We start from the raw sequence: 19,381 nt of genomic DNA, 5'->3' as shown, positions 1-19,381 counted from the left end.
GAAAGCCAGTACACCTCTGCCACCTTTATTCTGAAAATATTCAAGTAATTTCAACAGATCAGCAATCTGATGTAAACAAATACTAATGATGGTATTGAAGAGATTGTGAGTAACTACACTCTATCATGAGATGCCAGGCTTCATGTGAGACTGGATGTTGTACACTATGCAGGAGAAATAATGTCTTATTGCCTGTTTACTGTGACAGCCACTAAAATGTGAACTGATTTGCATAGGTTAGTCCTTTGGGCAACAACATGTTTCTCTAGTCCACCAAGGCTGAAGGATTGATAGTGTAGAGGCAAACACAAAACATGAATTAAAGAATTTCTACTAAAATATATTTTAATAGCTGGTGTTAACAATTTGCATAACAAAAGCCAAATTATATTAATAACATTGTATTGTTCTGTAAGCTCCTTCATTTGAAAAATATGTAATGTTTCTTTCAAAACCATTATGCTTTCAAAGTTAGTACAGTCTTACAAATTAGTCATCAACCATAATTCTACATATTTAGAAGCAAACAGAAGCCAAACTACATAATGATTCAAATTTGTGTTTTTATCACAGGTTCCACACATATCATGCCTGTTACATACTTGGTACTACTTCCAAAATGCTCAGCAATTCATTGCATGGACATGGAAGAATAGACAATGCAGTTTTCTCTCTTTCCTTTAAAATTAACAGCAGCTACATTACAGAGAAGTGTATACTATGCAAATGAGATGCCATACATGAAACACATAAAGTGTATAGATCTCCCATCAATACAAAGAAGTAATATGGACCACTGCAAAAGAAATGTGCCCAGGATCCTTCCAGGCTTAAAGAGTTTTGTTGTCTTAAGCATTGGAGAATGATGTCCAGAGAACCATCATACACTGTCTTGACTTTTTCAATCACCAATTATTGACAGCTATTTGCCTAGAAAGGGGTCATGAGGGCATGAAATATTTCACAGACTTTCATTTTTGCATCCTTAAGTTAGTTTACATAGATTCCTGCTTAACTAAATCTTTATTGTTACATTGTATTAGCCCATACATACACAATACAGCCACTTTAAGGTGATTAGAGGCAAAAAGCTAAAACATAATTAACTTATAAAGTGAAGTTCATCTTATGCAGTGAATTCAGCCTCATAACATAATCTATCTCACAGTAAGTATTTTAAATCCAAAACCTAAAGTTAATGCTTATAATTCTCAACTATATATAAATCCACAAAAATGTCTTTCCAGAAAGAGATAGAAGTCAGTCAGTCTCACCTAAAGTTCTAAACCTAGAGAGGGAAACTACATCAGCTACTACCTTTAACATATGCCAGAGATATCCCATTTCCCCACCACAAAATATCAATCATGTATAATAAAATATTCCCATTGGATATGTAGAAGCCTGCTTTCTTTCTTGGTTTTCTTTCCAAGATATAATGATAAACAAAGGTAATAAAAAGGCACCTATTTTGTATACATCTGTATTATAATATTGTATAAACTATATTTATTTTATATAGGGACATGTACTTAAATATCACACCCATATTTTTTATCAATCCATCGAAAACATTCAACTGGAAATGGATAAATCTAAAAGCAAGGTGTACACTTGAATTTTTGCCCTTTTCCCTAATTCCAAAAGTGTTATAAATTATAACACAGAGGATTTAGAAACACTGCAGTAAAATAGACAAAAAAAAGAAAGAAAATAACTTTTACTTTTATTATCTTCAAGTGATTCACCCAATAGCAAGAGAGGAGCTGGTCTAATCTCACCCATACTCACACAAGGTGATTGTGGAAATTGTGCTTGCAAATTCCTGTGTGCTCTGTGGAGGCGTGTGTGTGAGAAGATGCAGGGCCTCCATGAAGAGCCAACAACCACATGAACATCTCAAACTGTGCTGTACTGCAAACAGTCACATGAAGACATGAACAATTCACGCCACAGATTAGAAATTGAAAGCTTTCTAGAAACAAGGATTACTAAGAAAAAAAGCAACCATTTACTACAAAACGTTACAATAAAAGCAAGGCATCTGCTGCTAAGCTTTTCTCATGAAAACTAAGATCTGTGTACGTTTTGTCTTCAGACCCTTTTAAAGGTGCATCAAGCTGTAACTTGTGAATTGTTAGCTGGAGGACACATCACATTCAGAAGCGGGTGCATGTGCTCTGTGCATGGCGTGTGCGCAGTCTTTTCTGACTTGATCTTGCAAAGGCTTGTCTTAAACTTTTCCTCAGTTGTCAGTATTATATAAGAGATTTCAGCTACTAGATTGAAAGTGGGTGGGCAGCATGTGAAAAGTGGTAAAAATGTTCAAGAATGTAGGTTTTAAAATGACATTGCAAAAGTAGCACTTTGGTATGACATGTCTATGTTCCCTGCTGCTGAGATGTTTAACATCCTGACAAACGTTAGTAACAGTGGTGACACTGTCTGATTACAACCTGAGGGCTGGCACGTCTTATTCTACCTCCACCTCTGTTGAAATTAACCACCCCCACTGAAGTTGATCAGATCTTAACATTAAAGAGGCTTAAAGTACAAACATCTGCTGTGCAAACATTATGTGAAGCTTAATACTGTTAGGACATGCATTCCCCAATTGACTTTCACAGTCTATAAATCTGATTTTGAAATCAATGAATGACAAAAACATCAAGGTGCTACTTTATGGGTACTTTCCTGATTATTTCAAGTCCATTTCCTTGTTTATTTTTAAGCAAGGTCTAACATTAGCCCAGGCTAACCAGGAACTTACTCTGTAGCCTAGGCTGGCCTCCAACTCATGGTGATCCTCCTACCTCAACCTCTCCAGTGCTGGGATGAAAGGCATAAACCACTATGCCCAGCTTCAAGTCAGTTTCTTTTGAGCGACCTACACATGTGCTATGTATCAAAATTTGCATCTGCCCTCAGTTTGGCCTGGGGAAGCATAAAGACATACTTATCACTGAGAAGGAGTACTGCGATTGTTTTAGTGCACAGATGTTTGCAAAATCTTTGTCTTTAAAGTTTCTTCAAATTAATCAAGGCTAGCCATTCAGATGACAGAAAACCAGGCAAGTTGGTTATTTGGCAATCTGTGAGAACCCTTTAAAAAAAATCTCTGGTTATTGGCCTGGATTTTTCTCTCTTCAATTTCATTCCAATATCATGTACATGCAGACTAGTGTAATAAAACTCATTTTTGTTTTGGCCTAATAATGAAGCTACTAACTTAAAAGTAGGTGCTAGCTTTTCAAGGTGTGCCTGCAACAGCTTGTACCTTTTTGGACTAGAAAACATTTTAATCAATGATGTTTCACAATGTGTTTTGTTAACTTACTTGAATGCATCTTATTAGGTCAATATCTCCAAGATCCATATGCTTTATTACACTTCTGTGACTTTGCAGGTTTTCAGATACATCACTCTGAAGCCAGGTCACACATGTATGCTACCCTCTACAAGTCACAACTGGTAAAACAGAGTTCCCAATGAATGGGATGATTTCAGTAACCTTGATCATAGGCTCAGGGTAAAATTTCAAGAAAGATCTACTAGCAAAGATTGCATGTGTGGCTATAAATCTAGCAAAAGCCTCAGAGTCACTCCAAACATACCATCATTTTCTTTGTTAGTAAACAGCTTGTTGGGCCTATGCTGAAAGATCTCTGGTGACATTCCTGCCACACTAGCATTGCCCTGAAGGTGATTTAGAAAAAAAAAAACAGAGTGGAAAGTAAGTACTCTGATCAATCAATGGCTAGGTTTCCATTCTAGAATCAGAATAGCATTTGCCAGATGAGAAGCCAGCCCACGCATGTGTGCAGCAAGCTCCTGTGCACTTTCAGTTTCGCTTTTCCTTAGCACATATGTCATCCAGTTTCCCCACTGGGCCCTGTTAAATTTGCTTTACTTTTAAATTAATGGTGGCATTAAATTCATAAAAGCTATTCCATGAATAGCCAAGTCTTCTATTTACGAGAGTAGATGTGTATTTCCTAAAATGTGAGTCCTTCAAAACTAGAATGCAGTAACAGCAGAAAATCTCAAGCAATGTTTTAAAGTGTTTTTCTGGTGAGCTGGCAACTAGAAGGGCTTGGAGGTACCAGGCACGCTGTTGACTTTGATAACAGGAACAGGCAAGCAGGTGCCTATGTCACAGATGCTCAAGCCCACGAGACATGCAACAGAGTACAGGATACCAGGAAGTAATACAGATGACATTAAACTTTTCCCTGTGAGAAGAAGACATGATGTTACTTGGCTCTTACATCTGTGGAGCTGAGCATGCTCGGATGCACAGAACAGAGGTGGAGAGAGGTACTCTTGGTAAATTGAGACATAAATAGACCCCGGGCAGCCTAGGGAACAAACAAGTTTCCTATTTGGTCCCTAAGACTACAATCAATATAATTCTAACCAGATTCATTCTGCAACTTCTTTTATCTATTATATTAGAAAATTCTCACTTGAATTGGAAATTTCCCCGTGACTCAAAAGCTAAACAGTTTTTAAATTATTGGTTATGTTAGTTTGGGCTACAAGAATTAGCTTCTGATGATTCCAAGTGACAGCTAAGAAGTTTCATACACTCATTACACTTAAGGGCTTATCCATATCTCTATTAAAGTCTACAAAAATACATTTCCCAGATAGGTTCACTAGCCAATCAAAAAAAACTATAAACATAATTAGCAGTACCAGGTCTCCAAATATCATGATTTTGTTTATAGGAATTACTGAATGCTGCTGCTTTCAGCCCAGAAGTCATTCCTTCTTCCTGGTGCCTGTGTATCTAATTGTCAAATTAAAGACACATTATTGTAAAATAATTACCAAGTTATCTGAAAGGTATCTTTTAAAAAGACTGGGTTTAGAATACAGAATAAAGCTCAAAGGATGAGGAGAAAGAATTAATTCACAAACTCAATGTAATTTGCTGGGAGCATGCCTGTTCTCCCAGTTCTCTGTACGGTGCCATACATCCAGCCATCATCAATGGGCTGCACGTTGACAATGTAGTCACCATCTCGGAAGGAGACCTCATCTTCATCCTGGGCACTATAATCATACATGGCACGGTACGTTCTCTGAGAAAGGAAGACAGAATTAGACAATACATTCTGAAACAGTGACAGCCATATAGCCCAGCCCCAGCAAACCAATGCCCATAGTACTCAGGAAGAATGTGCACAAGCAGATCCATCTGTATCTATTGTATTGATCATGAGTTTATTGGGCTAGGAAGAAAATATCACTGACCATCAAGTTGGAGAGTAAAATAGATAATAAAATAAAACAAAACAGAAAAGACAATAGAAAGATAGTAAATACAATGGCTAGCCTGTCAAAAATCAGGCTTTGAAAGAGTAAAAAAAAAAAGCCAGTTCCTCCAGCTCCAGGTAATTCCAGAAACCTCATATCTGACGTGCATTCTGCCCTTCCCTCCATTCCTCAGGGAGCAACCCTCCACACACGCACCAGCAGAGAAGCCCACACCACATCAGCTCTCTGTCACTGGTTCCCTTCACACAATGAACTCAATAAATAATGGTTTGTTTCCTCTTAAAAAATAAAACAAATAAAATAAAAATTCATAATATACTTTAAACTTTTCATATCATAGTAATAAACATTTTATATGTAAATATTTGGAAGATTGATGTACACATAAGCTTTGCTTATAATGAGGAAGTTTCGAATTGAGTTTATATATATTTATTTTGGTTTAAGGCTAAGAATTTTGCTAATCTCAACAATCAGTAAATCTGAATATCAAGCATAGCCACAGACTGTGAAACTGGCTGGCACGCAGGGAAGCTGAGAACAGCTGGTTTCCTTACAGAAGAGTCATTTGCTACTAAGAATCTGGAAAAAACCAAGGGGCCAGGGCAACTTCAGCATGAGGTACCATGTGTGACTGGAGGCTGCAATCACCGCTTCTGAACTTGACAATGAGTGAATGACTCAGTCTTTCAATTTTCTAATAGGGGACTTGGAACATACCCTTAATATATTTTTAATTGGCATACAGTAATTGCACAGACTTTGTGTGGAATTTCAATACATATATACAGTGTATCAGAGTAACCGGTGTGTCTGTCACCTCAGACATGCACCATTGCTTTGTATTAGGAACATTCAAACTTGATCTGGTTATTTTTTGTGTCAATTAAGACTTCTGAGATAATTTTGATGAATCTTAAGATTAACTCTTTAGAATGACCATCAAATATCCATGTTTTTTTTTAATTTTTAATTTATTTATTTGAAAGTAGGAGGGAGGTAGGGAGGGGGGGAGGGAGGGGAGGAAGGAGGGAGAGAGAATGGGCATGCTAAGGACTGTAGACACTGCAAATGAACTCCATATACCACCTTGTGTATCTGGCTTACATGGGTCTTGGGGAATAGAACCTGGGTCTTTGGACTTTGTAAGCAAGTGCCTTAACCTCTAAGCCCTCCATATCTTTTTAGGTATGAATGAAGATCATAATTGAGTAATTCAATTATGACATAATCAGGACACAATACTGGTAAATGTATGCTTTATTGTTCGATGTAATCCTTAAATGCCTTCATTTCTCAATACTGTTCCTGTAAGGTTTTGTTTCCTTGATCTGAAGCTGTATAACTGGTAATATGCTGTCACTTATCTCCATACAAAGTGGTCCATATCCAATTCAACTGTTTTCCACTTGTATTTATATTTCTGCAGTGAAATGGGAAGACCAAACAAGAAAGAACATCCTATTTCCATTGCAGTAGATGTAACCTAGAGGATTTTACATGCTGGGAAAACAAATGACCACCAAGCTTTATCCCCCAGCTTGATGGGACACTTGAAATTGACACTTACTAGATTTGGTGAATGCTGCATTGATCTCATGGATGACACACTGGTCTGGTGCATGTACCCGTAGCCTTGGGAATGACTCTGCTGGTAAGCTCCAGGAAGAACAGGTGCTACACATGAACATACACACAGATTTCTCACAGTTAGCCTGCAGACATTCCTCCCAAGCCTAAGCAGCTTCATGCTCTACTAGAAGCTTCCAAAACAAAACATTTTCAGTATCACATGAAAGTTTATATAAATCATCATTATAAGTCATCACTGAATTAGTCCAAAGGTCAGTAATTATGGATATTTATTAGAAATCATATCAGCATGCAATTATATTTTTAATATTTTTATAACTCTACTATAGATGCTATGTTAAAATTTCATATATATATATATAAATATATATGAATATATATATATACACACACATATAAATACATGATAAAATTTACCATAATCTCTTAACAATAATAATTTTTTAATTGACCATGTAATGCTTTGGGCATTTTTCAAAATAAAAATAAGAATGTAAAAGGAGTTTAACTAGGTTGCCTAAACCGATGACTGAATACCAGTGTTTTTATATGGATCTATATATTTAGAGACATGCAGTTGAATGTTACCTTAATCAAGGCAGCAGTCATAACCTGTTTAGCAATGTGTGTTTGATCCTTAATACAGTCTATTCTGTTTTAAAATACCTTTATATTTAGCACATATGAATTATCTTTATTTTGATCATAAATCAAGACTAAATAAATCATTTGAATATTTTTTACTACTGATAGAAACAAGACCACTTTCATAAACATTGCCCTTCCATATATATATTGCATATCTAAATGGTATTCACTGGGTTTGTACTGTCTTCATCACTGATTAGGACATTTGAAATACATAGTTTCTGAGCTAAGCATGATGGTGAATGTCTATGAGAAGGCAGAAGGTTTATAAATTCAATGCCAACCTAGACTTCAAGCAAGACACTGTATCAAAAAAAAAAAAAAACAAGACAAGAGAAAACATAATTTCTGTTTCAGTAAACTCTTGATTTCTAGACCCACCACCACTGAAGATAAATTTTTAAAAAACACAAAATAAAATCATGTATTTCTCTGTATGTTTAAGTAATTGTAGCCATGGTATAAGTTATCAATGGAGGTATCTTAGTAGCATGTCCTTCATTATGCTCTGAATAATTACACAATTAATTAGTAAAAGATGTATGATACATGTGCTATTAAATCCTTAATAGCTTGTCATTTTGGTTTAATCAGGTTGAGCATTAATTGTAATGGGTTTATTTATTCAGGCTAATGTTTATAACGAGAAAGGAATAAGCAGCTGCAATTCTTGGGTGTTATAAGTGATTAATATTTTATAAACGGAAACTTATTCTAATGGTGCATGAAATTATCAATACATTAGTTTAATCATCAGAAAATTATAAAACTATAGTACAGTCTCCAGATGATAATTATATGAGGTTGAATGAGGTTTTATCTCAGTGAATATATATTACAGTGTTGTTACAAATTGTATCGACTGTCCAAACACGGCATCAAAAAGAAACTGCCAAAAATTCATAGTTAAATGTTATAAACTTATTAAAACATTAAATATCAAATAATAATACTTTAGAAAACAGCCCTGTTAACATTATCAACTTAATTAAAAAATTTAATGTAAAGAGATGTCAAGAATATTTTCAAAATCAACTCATAAAAAAAATCATGAAATGTCCATAAATATCTAGGCTTCTACTCGTCAATGAGCATTGGCAGCTGGAAACAATGATCATTCTCTTACTCTTTCAACTCTCAAAAAACAGTTATTAGTGAGTGTAAAGCTTACTGCATTTATCATCTGTCACATGGTCTCCTTAGCTATTAAAAATGATTATAACTATCTACTAAGTTCTAGGCAATCCATTCTCTCCCCTTCTCTCTCTTGCTCTTTCTCTCTCTGCCATCTCTCTTTCTTAAATAAATAAATATTTTAAAAATGTTAAACAAGCTTAGGACTCAATCTTGGAGTATGAAGCCCATAACATTGATTTATGTACTTAATTGAAAAAGGTGTGACATAACCATAACTCTGTAACTGGGAAAGTAGGTATACCAGGGCCTCTAGCCACTGCTAACAAACTCCAGACGCATGTGTTCCCTAGTGCACATGACTATACGTGGGTACTGGGGAATCAAACCTGAGTCCTTTGACTTTGTAGGCAAGTGCATAACTGCTAAGCTATTTCTCCAGCACTTGTTTAACATTTAAATTGGTAATCTCTTCATTAATTATTATTTGAATCTACTTATAAATTTTAAGGTTCAATGCAAATACTTCTGTTCATTTACTTAGAAAAAATAAGTGCTAATCCACTGTTATACCATTTACCTATGATTTTTAAGCTTTTATGTAAGAAATTAAGTATGAATATCATGGTGCTTAACAGTGTCTAGTAATGGCTTTCAGCAACTATCTGTGTGTTTCATAGCTCAGATGTGTCTTTCAAAGTGAACCATCAATATAGCAAGTAAAGAGGAACTTCTTTGTCCTAAACAAGCACGGTAGGGAAGAGGGGAGCGAGTTTAGAAGGAGCCTGTGCAGAGTAATAGCCATCCAGCCCTGTGGTTTCTGGCTTTACATGGGTACTTGGGAATTGTATCTTTAACCACTGCACTATCTCCCTAGACAACAGCATTTTAATTTGAGAGAATTCTTAACACTATACAGCATTCACTTCTTTCTCTGAGGAAGACAAAAACAAGGTAGGTACCTCTATGTTTTAGGTTGTTGGTATGTAAATTTTTTGGTTGAATAGACAACTACCTAAGAAACAGGTTTGCTGCCTAATAGACTAAGGATTGATTGACCTCAATATAATATGCTATGACTTAAGGTTTCAAGACAGGCCTCATCATCTTTGTGATACAGAATGACTGCTCAAATTTGGGAATCATATACAAGCATAAAGGTAATGACACTGGGGCTGGAGAGATCGCTTGGCAGTTAAGCACTTGCCTGTGAAGCCGAAGGACCAGTTTGAGGCTCGATTCCACAGAACCCATGTTAGACAGATGCACAAGGGGCACACGTGTCTGGAGTTCATTTGCAGTGGCTGGAGGCCCTGGTGTGCCCATTCTCTGTCTCTCTCTGTCTCTCTCTTTCTCCTTCCCTCCCTCCCTCTCTCTCTCCTTTCCTTCCTTCCTCTCTCTCCCTCTGCCTCTTTCTCTCTCTGTCTGTTTCTCTCAAATAAACAAATAAAAATAAACAAAAAAATGTAATGACACTACCTACACATGACCATCATAACAGGAAGAAAAGATCATGAGATCATGGCATCAAAATAAGACAGAGACTGACAGGGGGAGGGGATATGATGGACAGTGGAGTTTCAAAGGTGAGAGTGAGGGAGGGAGGGAATTACCATGGGATATTATTTACAATATGGAAGTTACCAATAATAAATATATATATATATATGTAAATTTTTTTATTTTTATTTATTTATTTGAGAGAGAGAGACAGAGATAAAGAGGCAGAGAGAGAGGGAGAGAGAGAGAGAATGGGCACGCCAGGGCCATCAGCCACTGCAAACGAACTCCAGACGTGTGTGCGCCCTTGTGCATCTGGCTAATGTGGGTCCTGGGGAATCGAGCCTCGAACCAGAGTCCTTAGGCTTCACAGGCAAGTGCTTAACCGCTAAGCCACTTCTCCAGCCCCTGTAATTTTAAAAAGTAATATACTATTTTATGTATGAAATTTTTAGGCCCAGAAGGTAAAATGAGGAAAAGAATAAGAACAGAAGGTCAGTGACTTGCAGTGGTTTTAATTTTAATTCACCTGGGTCTCCAGCCTCAGCATCTGGAAGCACAGGTGAGTGGGCACTGGTGGTTCATTTGTCAGCTCTCCCTGGTGATTGAAATGAGGAGCTATGGTAAAGAGATACTGACCTAAAGCTGGCTTCCTTCTCACCCACTGGACAGAACTTTAGAGACAAATGCAGCCCTATTTTAAACATGTTTCCCATCTCCCTCAATGCCTTGTTTGTAATACCTTAGGAGGCAAATGTTTAAATAAGGAAACCAGAACTGGGAAAAAATCTAGGAAGCTCACTGTAGAACAATTCAGGGGTTAACATTTACCCCTTCTGATAACAGTAGCACCATGAGACACTGAGGACATGTGAACCTCATTTTCAAGAGGATGACCACAGCAGGTCTTGGTCTATATGAGAAGGGTTCCATGAAAGAAAAACAAAATACCTCTGCAAAACCAAAAAATATCTGTCAAACCAATGCTAGGTTAACATTTTTTTGCATTCTAAACTCACATATTATTTTTAATTTTCTACCCAGCTAGATTTTATTACTAACCTATAATTCTCATAATAATATAGAACATTACTTCTGTACCTTTCTGCCCCATTGTTTCCCATGTCCCATGTGTTCAACTGTCCTCTCTTTGAAGCTTCCTTCAGGACTCTAATCAGTTCAGGAAATAATATCAGCAATTTGCAAATGTGGCCTAATGAGAATGACAAGTTTCCACATAGCAGGAAAACAGCTCACTGAGTAAAGCGACAGCCTGCAGAAGTGGAGAAAATCTTTGCTAGTAATAAACTTGACAAAGAATTAATATCTGGAATAAACAGAGCTAAACAAAATTAAACAATAAGAAATCAAGCAACCCAATCAATAAATGGGTTAGTCAACAGATAGCTCCTAAAATATGTAATGCAACTGGCCAATAAACATTTGAAGACATGCTCAACTTCACTTGCTAGCAGAGAACTGCACATGGAAACTATTTTAGATTCTATCTCATCCCAGTCAGAGTAGATGTTCTTAAGAAAACAAATAATAAATGCTGGTGAGAATATGGACAAAAAGGAACTCTTCAATACTGTGTACGGAAATGTATAGTCCAGTCACCATAGAAATAAGTATGGAGTTTTCTCAAAAAAGATCTAAAGAAAAAACAAAAGATGACCATATAACCTAGCTATGCACTCCCGTTATAGCAAAGAACTCTCAGTGACATGTCACAGTTACTTCCTTAGCACACTGATGTTCACTTCAGCACCATTTGCAATAATGAAATTATGGAACCACTTAGGTATGCAACACAGAGGAAGGAGTAAAGAAAATGTGTCAGATATACACAATGGAATGTATTGTCAACCATAAGGAACAAAGTTATATTGTTTACAAGAAAATATATGTAACTGGAAATATATTAAGAAAATCCTGGGCTGGAGAGATAGATGACTCAGTGGTTAAAGGAAGTTGCTTGCAAAGTCTGATGTCCTTGGTTCAATTCCCAAGTACCACATAAAAGCCAAATGCACCAAGTGGTACATGTGTCTGGAGTCTGTTTGCAGTGGCACAAGGCCCTGGCACATCCATGTTCATTTATTTTCTCTCTCATAAATAAGTTAAAAATTAAACCAGCCTCAGAATGACAAATATCAAATGTTTTCTCTCACTTGCTCCTAGATTTTATATAGATATGTACACTCATGTTTATATAACATGAAAAAAGGACAGAAATCACTTACTGGAACAAAGGGAAATAACTGGGGGAGAAAATAGGGGTGAAGGGGTAAATATGCTCAATATACAATATGCACTTGTGTGAAAATCTTCTTATGTAATACAGTATCATTGCAGTGAATATGTACAGAAAAGAATACTTAACGACTAATAGAATACTCAACACTTCAGAAGGTATTGGTTTGGGAGAGAAGGTATTGGCCTTGCTCTATATTATGTTACAGTATTGTAAAGACAGCTCCAGTTCATTGGGATAAACTTCCAGACCAGGCACAGTTGTGGAGGGAGAGATTTATTGAAGCTTACAGATCTAGGGGACATTCCATAGTGACAGAAGAAGCTGGCCTGCTTTCACAGGACCAAACACAGAGAGATAAGCACAAGCCAAAAAGCCAAAAGCCACACAGCACAGCACACTTCAGGAACTCTAGCTAGGCACATTTTCCATATTTTTAGATTGAAATCCCAAACACACCACCACACCTTAAGGTACACCCAGTGACCCTGCCTCCAGCCAGGTGGCTGCAGATGCAAACTACAATCTAATAAAACACTGAATTGGGGGGCCATCTATTTAAACTACCACAAGTATGTTATGTAATATATTATATCATGTTATCACAAGGGAAACAGCCAAGTGTTATTGTTTTTTTAACTTCTGCTCAACAGAGAAAGAATGAAAACTCAAGGACCAGAGTGTCTGAACAATGTAGTAAGGGCAGTCCTGACTATGTCAACGGGAAGCTTCAGCAGTAAGAGGAGGAAAAATCTGGTCATGAAACAGGAAGCATAGGAACAGGATCCTGGGAAAGAAAAACAAATAAGAAACACAACATAACCCCTGCCGTAACCCTCCAGCCTGAGGAATTATAGGGTTCCATCAAGTCAGATTCTAATTTTAATGACCCACCAGCCTAGAACTTGGACAGAGGACATCGGGCACTAGGCTAAAGTGGGAGAAAAAGAGAGGAACTTGTGATTGCAGGATAGTACAAATTTACCATCTCATATATACATAAGGCAGATATACAAAAATGTAAATTCTGTTAATTACCCAAATTGGACATTGATTTTGATCCATAAAATTCAAAACTACTATTTTTGGGATGGAGAAATGGCTTAGCCAAAGAACCCAGGTTCCACGTCCCAGGACCCACATAAGCCAGATGCACATGCATCTAGAATTTGTTTACAGTAGCTGAAGGCCCTGGCATGCCCCTCATCCCCGCTCTCTCTCTCTCACTCTTTCTCTGCCTCTTTCTTTCAAAAAAACACTAAAATAAATGTTAAAAACTATTTTCATTGTTAATGTTCAAAAATATAAAAAACAAGAATATTCATTTCTCCTCCTTTACATGCATGCCACATCAAAATTTATAAGACTTTTCCAAAGTATTCTCATCTGACACACATGTTTTGATCATATTTATATATTTTTTTACATATCCCAACCAGCTGGGCCTCACAAGAAATACAGTTTTAATATTTTACTCTGTGTTAGCAGTTTCTTCTTCCCAGGCATGGGGAACCCTTTCATTCATTCTTCAATCAATTCAAATGCAAATCATTCATTCAATGGAACACACATGTTCATCCTTCCATCAGCTCTGCTCTTCAGTGTGTGATCTTCTCCCCAATTTCACAGTTAAAAAAGAAAGCTTAGACATTCCTTTATTGCATTTGTACTGAGAATGAGTATATGAGCTTGTTGAGGGAGTACAGGTTCAACTGGAAGCCTGAAACCTTTGTTGGAGAATAAGACAACTAAAGTTTTCTAATAATTTACAATGTTTGTTCTTATAGTCTGTTAGTACAGCTAGTGGTTAAATATAATGTGATAATCTACAAGCTAGGTTATACATTATTTGCCGACTAGTTTCACAACAAAATTTCAGAAATCAATCATCAACTTTCCAGATCTTCCTAGGTATCAAAACATCACTTTAGTCAGGCATGGTGCCTCATACCTGGAACCCTAGTCCTTAGGAGGCTTAGTCAGGAAGATCACGAGTTATAGGCTAGCTTGAGTTACATAGATTCTGCTTCAATGTTTAAAAAACATTTATTTTATTTTATTTACTTGAAAGAGTAAAAGAAAGAGACAGAAATAGTTAATGGGTGTGCCAGGGCCTCTAGCCACTGCAAACAAACTCCAAACACATGTGCCACCTTGTGCATCTGGCTTTAAGTGGGTACCAGGGAATTGAACCTGGATCATTTTGGCTTTGCTGGCAAGCACCTTAACCACTAAGCAATCTATCCAGCCCTGTCTCACCCTTTTTTTAAAGGATTGTATAAGACATCATAGCTATTAACAGGCTTTCAAATTCAGTTTGGAACTTACATTCAAATACCACTAGAAAATTGCAGTTTCAATTCCCTGGTAGATTTTTTTTTTTGAAAAAAGAAAATTTAGATTAGAAAGAAACTAGGTTAAGAAGAGTAGGATTGGAGTCACAAATCAATAGTCATGAAATTGAAGTGCTATTGAAAATAGAAATGCCAACTAATTAATTTTAAAGTGAAGGAGAATATTACTAGATAAGACATGTTTTGCTTTTTAAACATGTTTTATTATTCATATTTGAAGATTAAAACTGGCTATCATAAGATATAGACATAAAATTATTATAATGAAGAAGCAGATTTCACAAGCTACTTTGTGTGACAAAAGCAGGTAATCTCTGCTTATTAACAAAACCTCTAAAACAATGTTATTATCTATAGTCCCCATGGTGCACATCCTATATACTCAATACTTCACATCCTCTGACTATTTTACCAACCCTTTTTCCCTACACGGACTACCATGGTAGCCACGGACTTATTCTCTATTCTCTTCACTTGAGATTTTTTCAGCATATATTTCACATATAAGTAAGATCACACAGTGTTTTTCCTCTGTGTCTGGCTTATTTCACTCAGCACAATGCCCTTCATGTCCATCCACATCTTTTTCTTTCATTCATCCGTAAATGGACATTATCTTAGTTAGTGAATACTTTGAATGTGGGAATGCAGACAGCTTTATGAAGTAGTAGTTATACCTCTTTTGGGTATATACCCAGAAAAGAGATTGCCAGAGTGCATGGAGAGTCTAGTCTTAGGAGCCTCTAGTATGTTCCATGATGGGCGTGATGGTCTAGATTCTTAGCAGTTCCTGTCCAGAAAAGAATTTGTCTAGTAGAGTCTTTGTTAATTTTAAAATTATGCTCATGCTTACAAAACAACTGTAAACTAGGGGGCAGAATGTCATCTATAAATCAGAAAACATTAATCCACAATGGGAAAGGAAACAACACAAATGTTGGGCAAAGGCATGTGATTTAATGGTTACTAGTCCCATTAAATGAGATACGGAAATACAGCTGGGTGGAAACATCTCTTACTGGCAAAATATATTAATAGGTTACTATACATTGAACCAGTATTTAATAAATATGCTCTCAATTTTATGGCAAATGATCTTTCAGTCTATATTTCCAAGGAATTTAAGCCATATCTGAATGGGCTTTGCTGCATCTAGAGACATGAGCTGCTTGTTTGCATTATATTACCTTCCCATTTTCCAGTCCATCCACTGAGAACTCCCTTTTAGCTTAAGTGACTCTGTCTCCATGGAGTTCATAACCTCACAATAATCCAGAGGACAGAGAGAGACAGAAAGAGAGAGAGGGAAGGAGGAAGGAGGAAGCTGGGCTCTGTAAGGTCTGTTATCAGAATTCTGATGAGTGCTCTACTTTCTCAGTCCTACTAAAGGCAGATGTCACTTCTGAAGTAAAACGCTAAGTTGAGAAGCATTATATGAGAGCAGAAGTGGGAATACAGATTAATTACTGATTTCGTGGTTGTGGGAGAACATTAGCTGACTTAAGACTTATAATAACACAGATTATAGTATGATATTCCTGTTATCTAACTTAGATTAATGCATTTTAAAAACTCTAAATATTATTATTGCCCTCAGATCAGATTAGCTTTAATTAGACACTAATAAAGACTAATGTCAACTTATATTGATTTAACACCCATAGTGAAGCTGGTTCTTTATATTTTAGGTTGAACTTTAATTTTAACATAGTTGTGTATTCAACAATATTTACTGGTTATCTGTATACAGATGGCAGTTATAGCAAAGAGATCAAATATATTATGTTCTCACTGAATTTGTATTCTGGAAGAGTCAGAGACTATATGCAAATTCATTAATAAAATGTCAGGTAATAAGAGTTATGGAAGAAAATGAAACAGGGTAAGGGAATAGGTAAATAATGAGTGGGATGCATGTTCAAACGAAGTCTTTTTGGTTAGTAGGTGTTTAATCAGAGTCCTGAAGGAAGTGAACACTAGAACACTGGGAAAAAGAAAAAGTTCTAGGCAAAAGGGGACAGTGCTTACAAAGGCCCTAGGCCGGAGAAGCCTGGCATGCTGACATGGCCAGGTGGGTAGAATGCATGAGGAGGCTGCTGAAGACAAAACTAAGAGCCAGGTCGCACCTTACAGGCTATGCACTTAGGGATTTAATCTACATGAAATCGGGGGTCTTTGAAGTTTTTGGAGTCAATAAATAATGAGTCAAGCTCGACTTTTTAAAGGATCACTTCAGCAATAGGGCAAGATCATACCAGTGTGGGCAAGAATGAAATTACAAAGACCAGGAGACTATTTCTACAATCTTGATGGGACAAGTTGGTTATTGCCTCAGGGTACAGTAGAAGTGGTGAGAAGTATCTGGATTTGAGATATACAGAAAAACACATTTTGAAGATAGCCATCTGTCAATCTTATAGAGAGATTAGATGTGAAAAGTGATAGGAAGAGAAATAAAAATTCCAAGGATTTTGCCTAATTATTAGGATAAATGTGACATGAGATACTCACTAACCACCAGCAGTTGATCTTCTGTCTAAAGTCTGCAGTTGTTGCAAAGGAAGATGCTTTAGCTTCCCAGAAATGGTAACTATCAACAAGCAGAAACTGGAAGTTTGCAATAAAGATCCAGAATGCATCTCTGCACTATTGATGCCCCTGCCTCCTCCCCAAAAGAAGAATCTTCTTAGGCTGCCTGGTCTCTTGATAGCCAAAGAGTCCATTCTCATGGTAGAATATAAACTCATTTAATGTGGACCAAAATCTTAGAAAAGCTCCCACAGCACTTTAAACTTCCAAGGAAGGGCCCTAACAGTCTCATATCTGGGGAGCTGACAATCTCCAGGATAAAACCCAAGGAAAGCACACTTGGATTATTCCAGTTTACCCTGTCTCTGTTGGAGGAGCCAATAATTGATGGGGTCTTCCTCAGGGGCCCAGTGTCAACCTATATTACATTCCCAGGGTGCTGACCTGTCACCTATGCTTTTTTTTTTTTCCTGCCAAACTCTCATTATCTATTTCTCTACCTGCCCAATTCTAATCTGAGAAAATACTCCATCATAGTGCCTTGATTTGCGTGTTCCTGCATCTTGCCCAGGTAAGACAGCCCACACAGATGGCAATGAGCAGTTGGAGTTTGGTTCCACTAATCTCTAGGAAAACCGGCTGACTGGTGAAAGGCTCTCTTGGCACCCTATGGACAAAAAGGTGAAACTTCGAGAAAATACTGAAACCTCTGACAATCTAATCTCTTTTGAAAACACATAAATTGAAGAGTGCTTTACACATGGTTTGGCCAGGCTAGGTTAAGTTCACTCTCAGAACTCACATCTGCTTCCAGTCAGTGAAGGCAGGGAGGACTAAGCCATCCATATAAAATCTTGTCACAGCAACATGGGAGAGTTCACAAGGTTGGAAAGCTGAAACATTTATTTTGAGACATTCACCTGTTTTTCATCCACCACCTTCTACACATTTTGATGCTCAGCAGAACAGCTGAAACCTGGAAATACCTGAAGCCAAAATGAACTTACATTCAAACTGGAGAGGATGAAACCCAAGATGGCAAATACAGAGGAATGTCTGCAATAATAGAGAGCTGCAAATTAAGGGGAACCAAGGGAACAAAGCAGTACCAGGAAGCAAGCAGACTGCAGACAAACACCAAGACCAAAGACAACCTCCCACAGAGTCGGCAGGAACCAGGAGAAGGGTGCCCAGCGGAGGACACCCAGTGCGTCCAGTGCAAACCAATGAAACTCAGTGGACACGTAAGGCAAAAAAGATAATTTCAACTAACAAAATTGGATGAAGATTAAAATAAAATCTTCTATTACTGCACTAAAGCAACACAACAGATATGGAACAAGAAGCGTTGGCGAACTTAATGCACTGGCTTGGGGGAGTGGGAGACAGCTCCCTTTCACAATGGAGAACAGCCTAGAGCTTACCAAGTGGCCAAGAGGCAAGAAGAGAAATTCATACAAACATCCAATTAGGATGAACCTCATCTTCAGACTTAGGTGTGCAGGGGAGAGGCTTGATGGGCTGGGGAGCTCAAAAGGCTAATTTAGGCAGAGCGAGCCCACAAGTGTGCTGAGCCCAGGAAAACACAAGAAGCTGTCAGCTGCTGCTGAGGAGTGCTGCTTGCAGCTGTGTTGGATGAGACTGGGTCAGATGCAGGTTCTAGTCCTGCCAGGGCAGGCAAGGTGGCATCCTTGCTCTCCTCTGGGGCCTCTGCCCCTAGCTGACTGCCTACACTCTTCTGTCACAGACCTAATCTAAACTCAGAGCCAGTAGACATTAGGAAGCAGTGCTCAGTGTCCTGGGAGGCAGTGTGGCTTTGGAAAATATACCAATTCTAAGGCAAGGAGATGGCTGAGTATGATGTTCAACCACAACTTTCTAAGATATTACATAATAAATATATCATATAAAATCATAACCACCTAAATTTAAAGAAAATTTGCAAGAAAAAAATAGCATTCCAAGAATTCCTGAGCATTTTCTTTTCTGCATCTTCCTTCTAACAAGTGTTATAAAATGCTTTCTTAGGACAGAGTTTAAACAAATGTACATGAGTGACTGTGCCTGCTAAATACACTATTTG

General features: G+C 37.3%; 1 protein-coding gene across 2 annotated transcripts in view; it reads right to left on the bottom strand.

The window, feature by feature from the left end:
• Positions 1-545: 545 nt before the first annotated feature.
• Positions 546-19,381, bottom strand: part of Nebl (nebulette) — a 443,662-nt gene continuing 424,826 nt past the window's right edge. For both annotated transcript variants that reach the window (XM_045134970.1, XM_045134969.1), the window contains exons 6-7: positions 6,854-6,960; positions 546-5,087 (exon numbers count right to left, since the gene is read on the bottom strand). In XM_045134970.1, the coding sequence (XP_044990905.1) occupies positions 4,911-5,087; positions 6,854-6,960 (284 nt within the window). In that variant the 3' untranslated portion in view covers positions 546-4,910. The remainder of the gene's footprint in view (positions 5,088-6,853; positions 6,961-19,381) is intronic.

This window comes from Jaculus jaculus, chromosome 15, assembly GCF_020740685.1.
Source record: "Jaculus jaculus isolate mJacJac1 chromosome 15, mJacJac1.mat.Y.cur, whole genome shotgun sequence".
Lineage (NCBI taxonomy): Eukaryota > Metazoa > Chordata > Mammalia > Rodentia > Dipodidae > Jaculus > Jaculus jaculus.
This window is presented reverse-complemented; position numbering and strand designations above follow the sequence as displayed.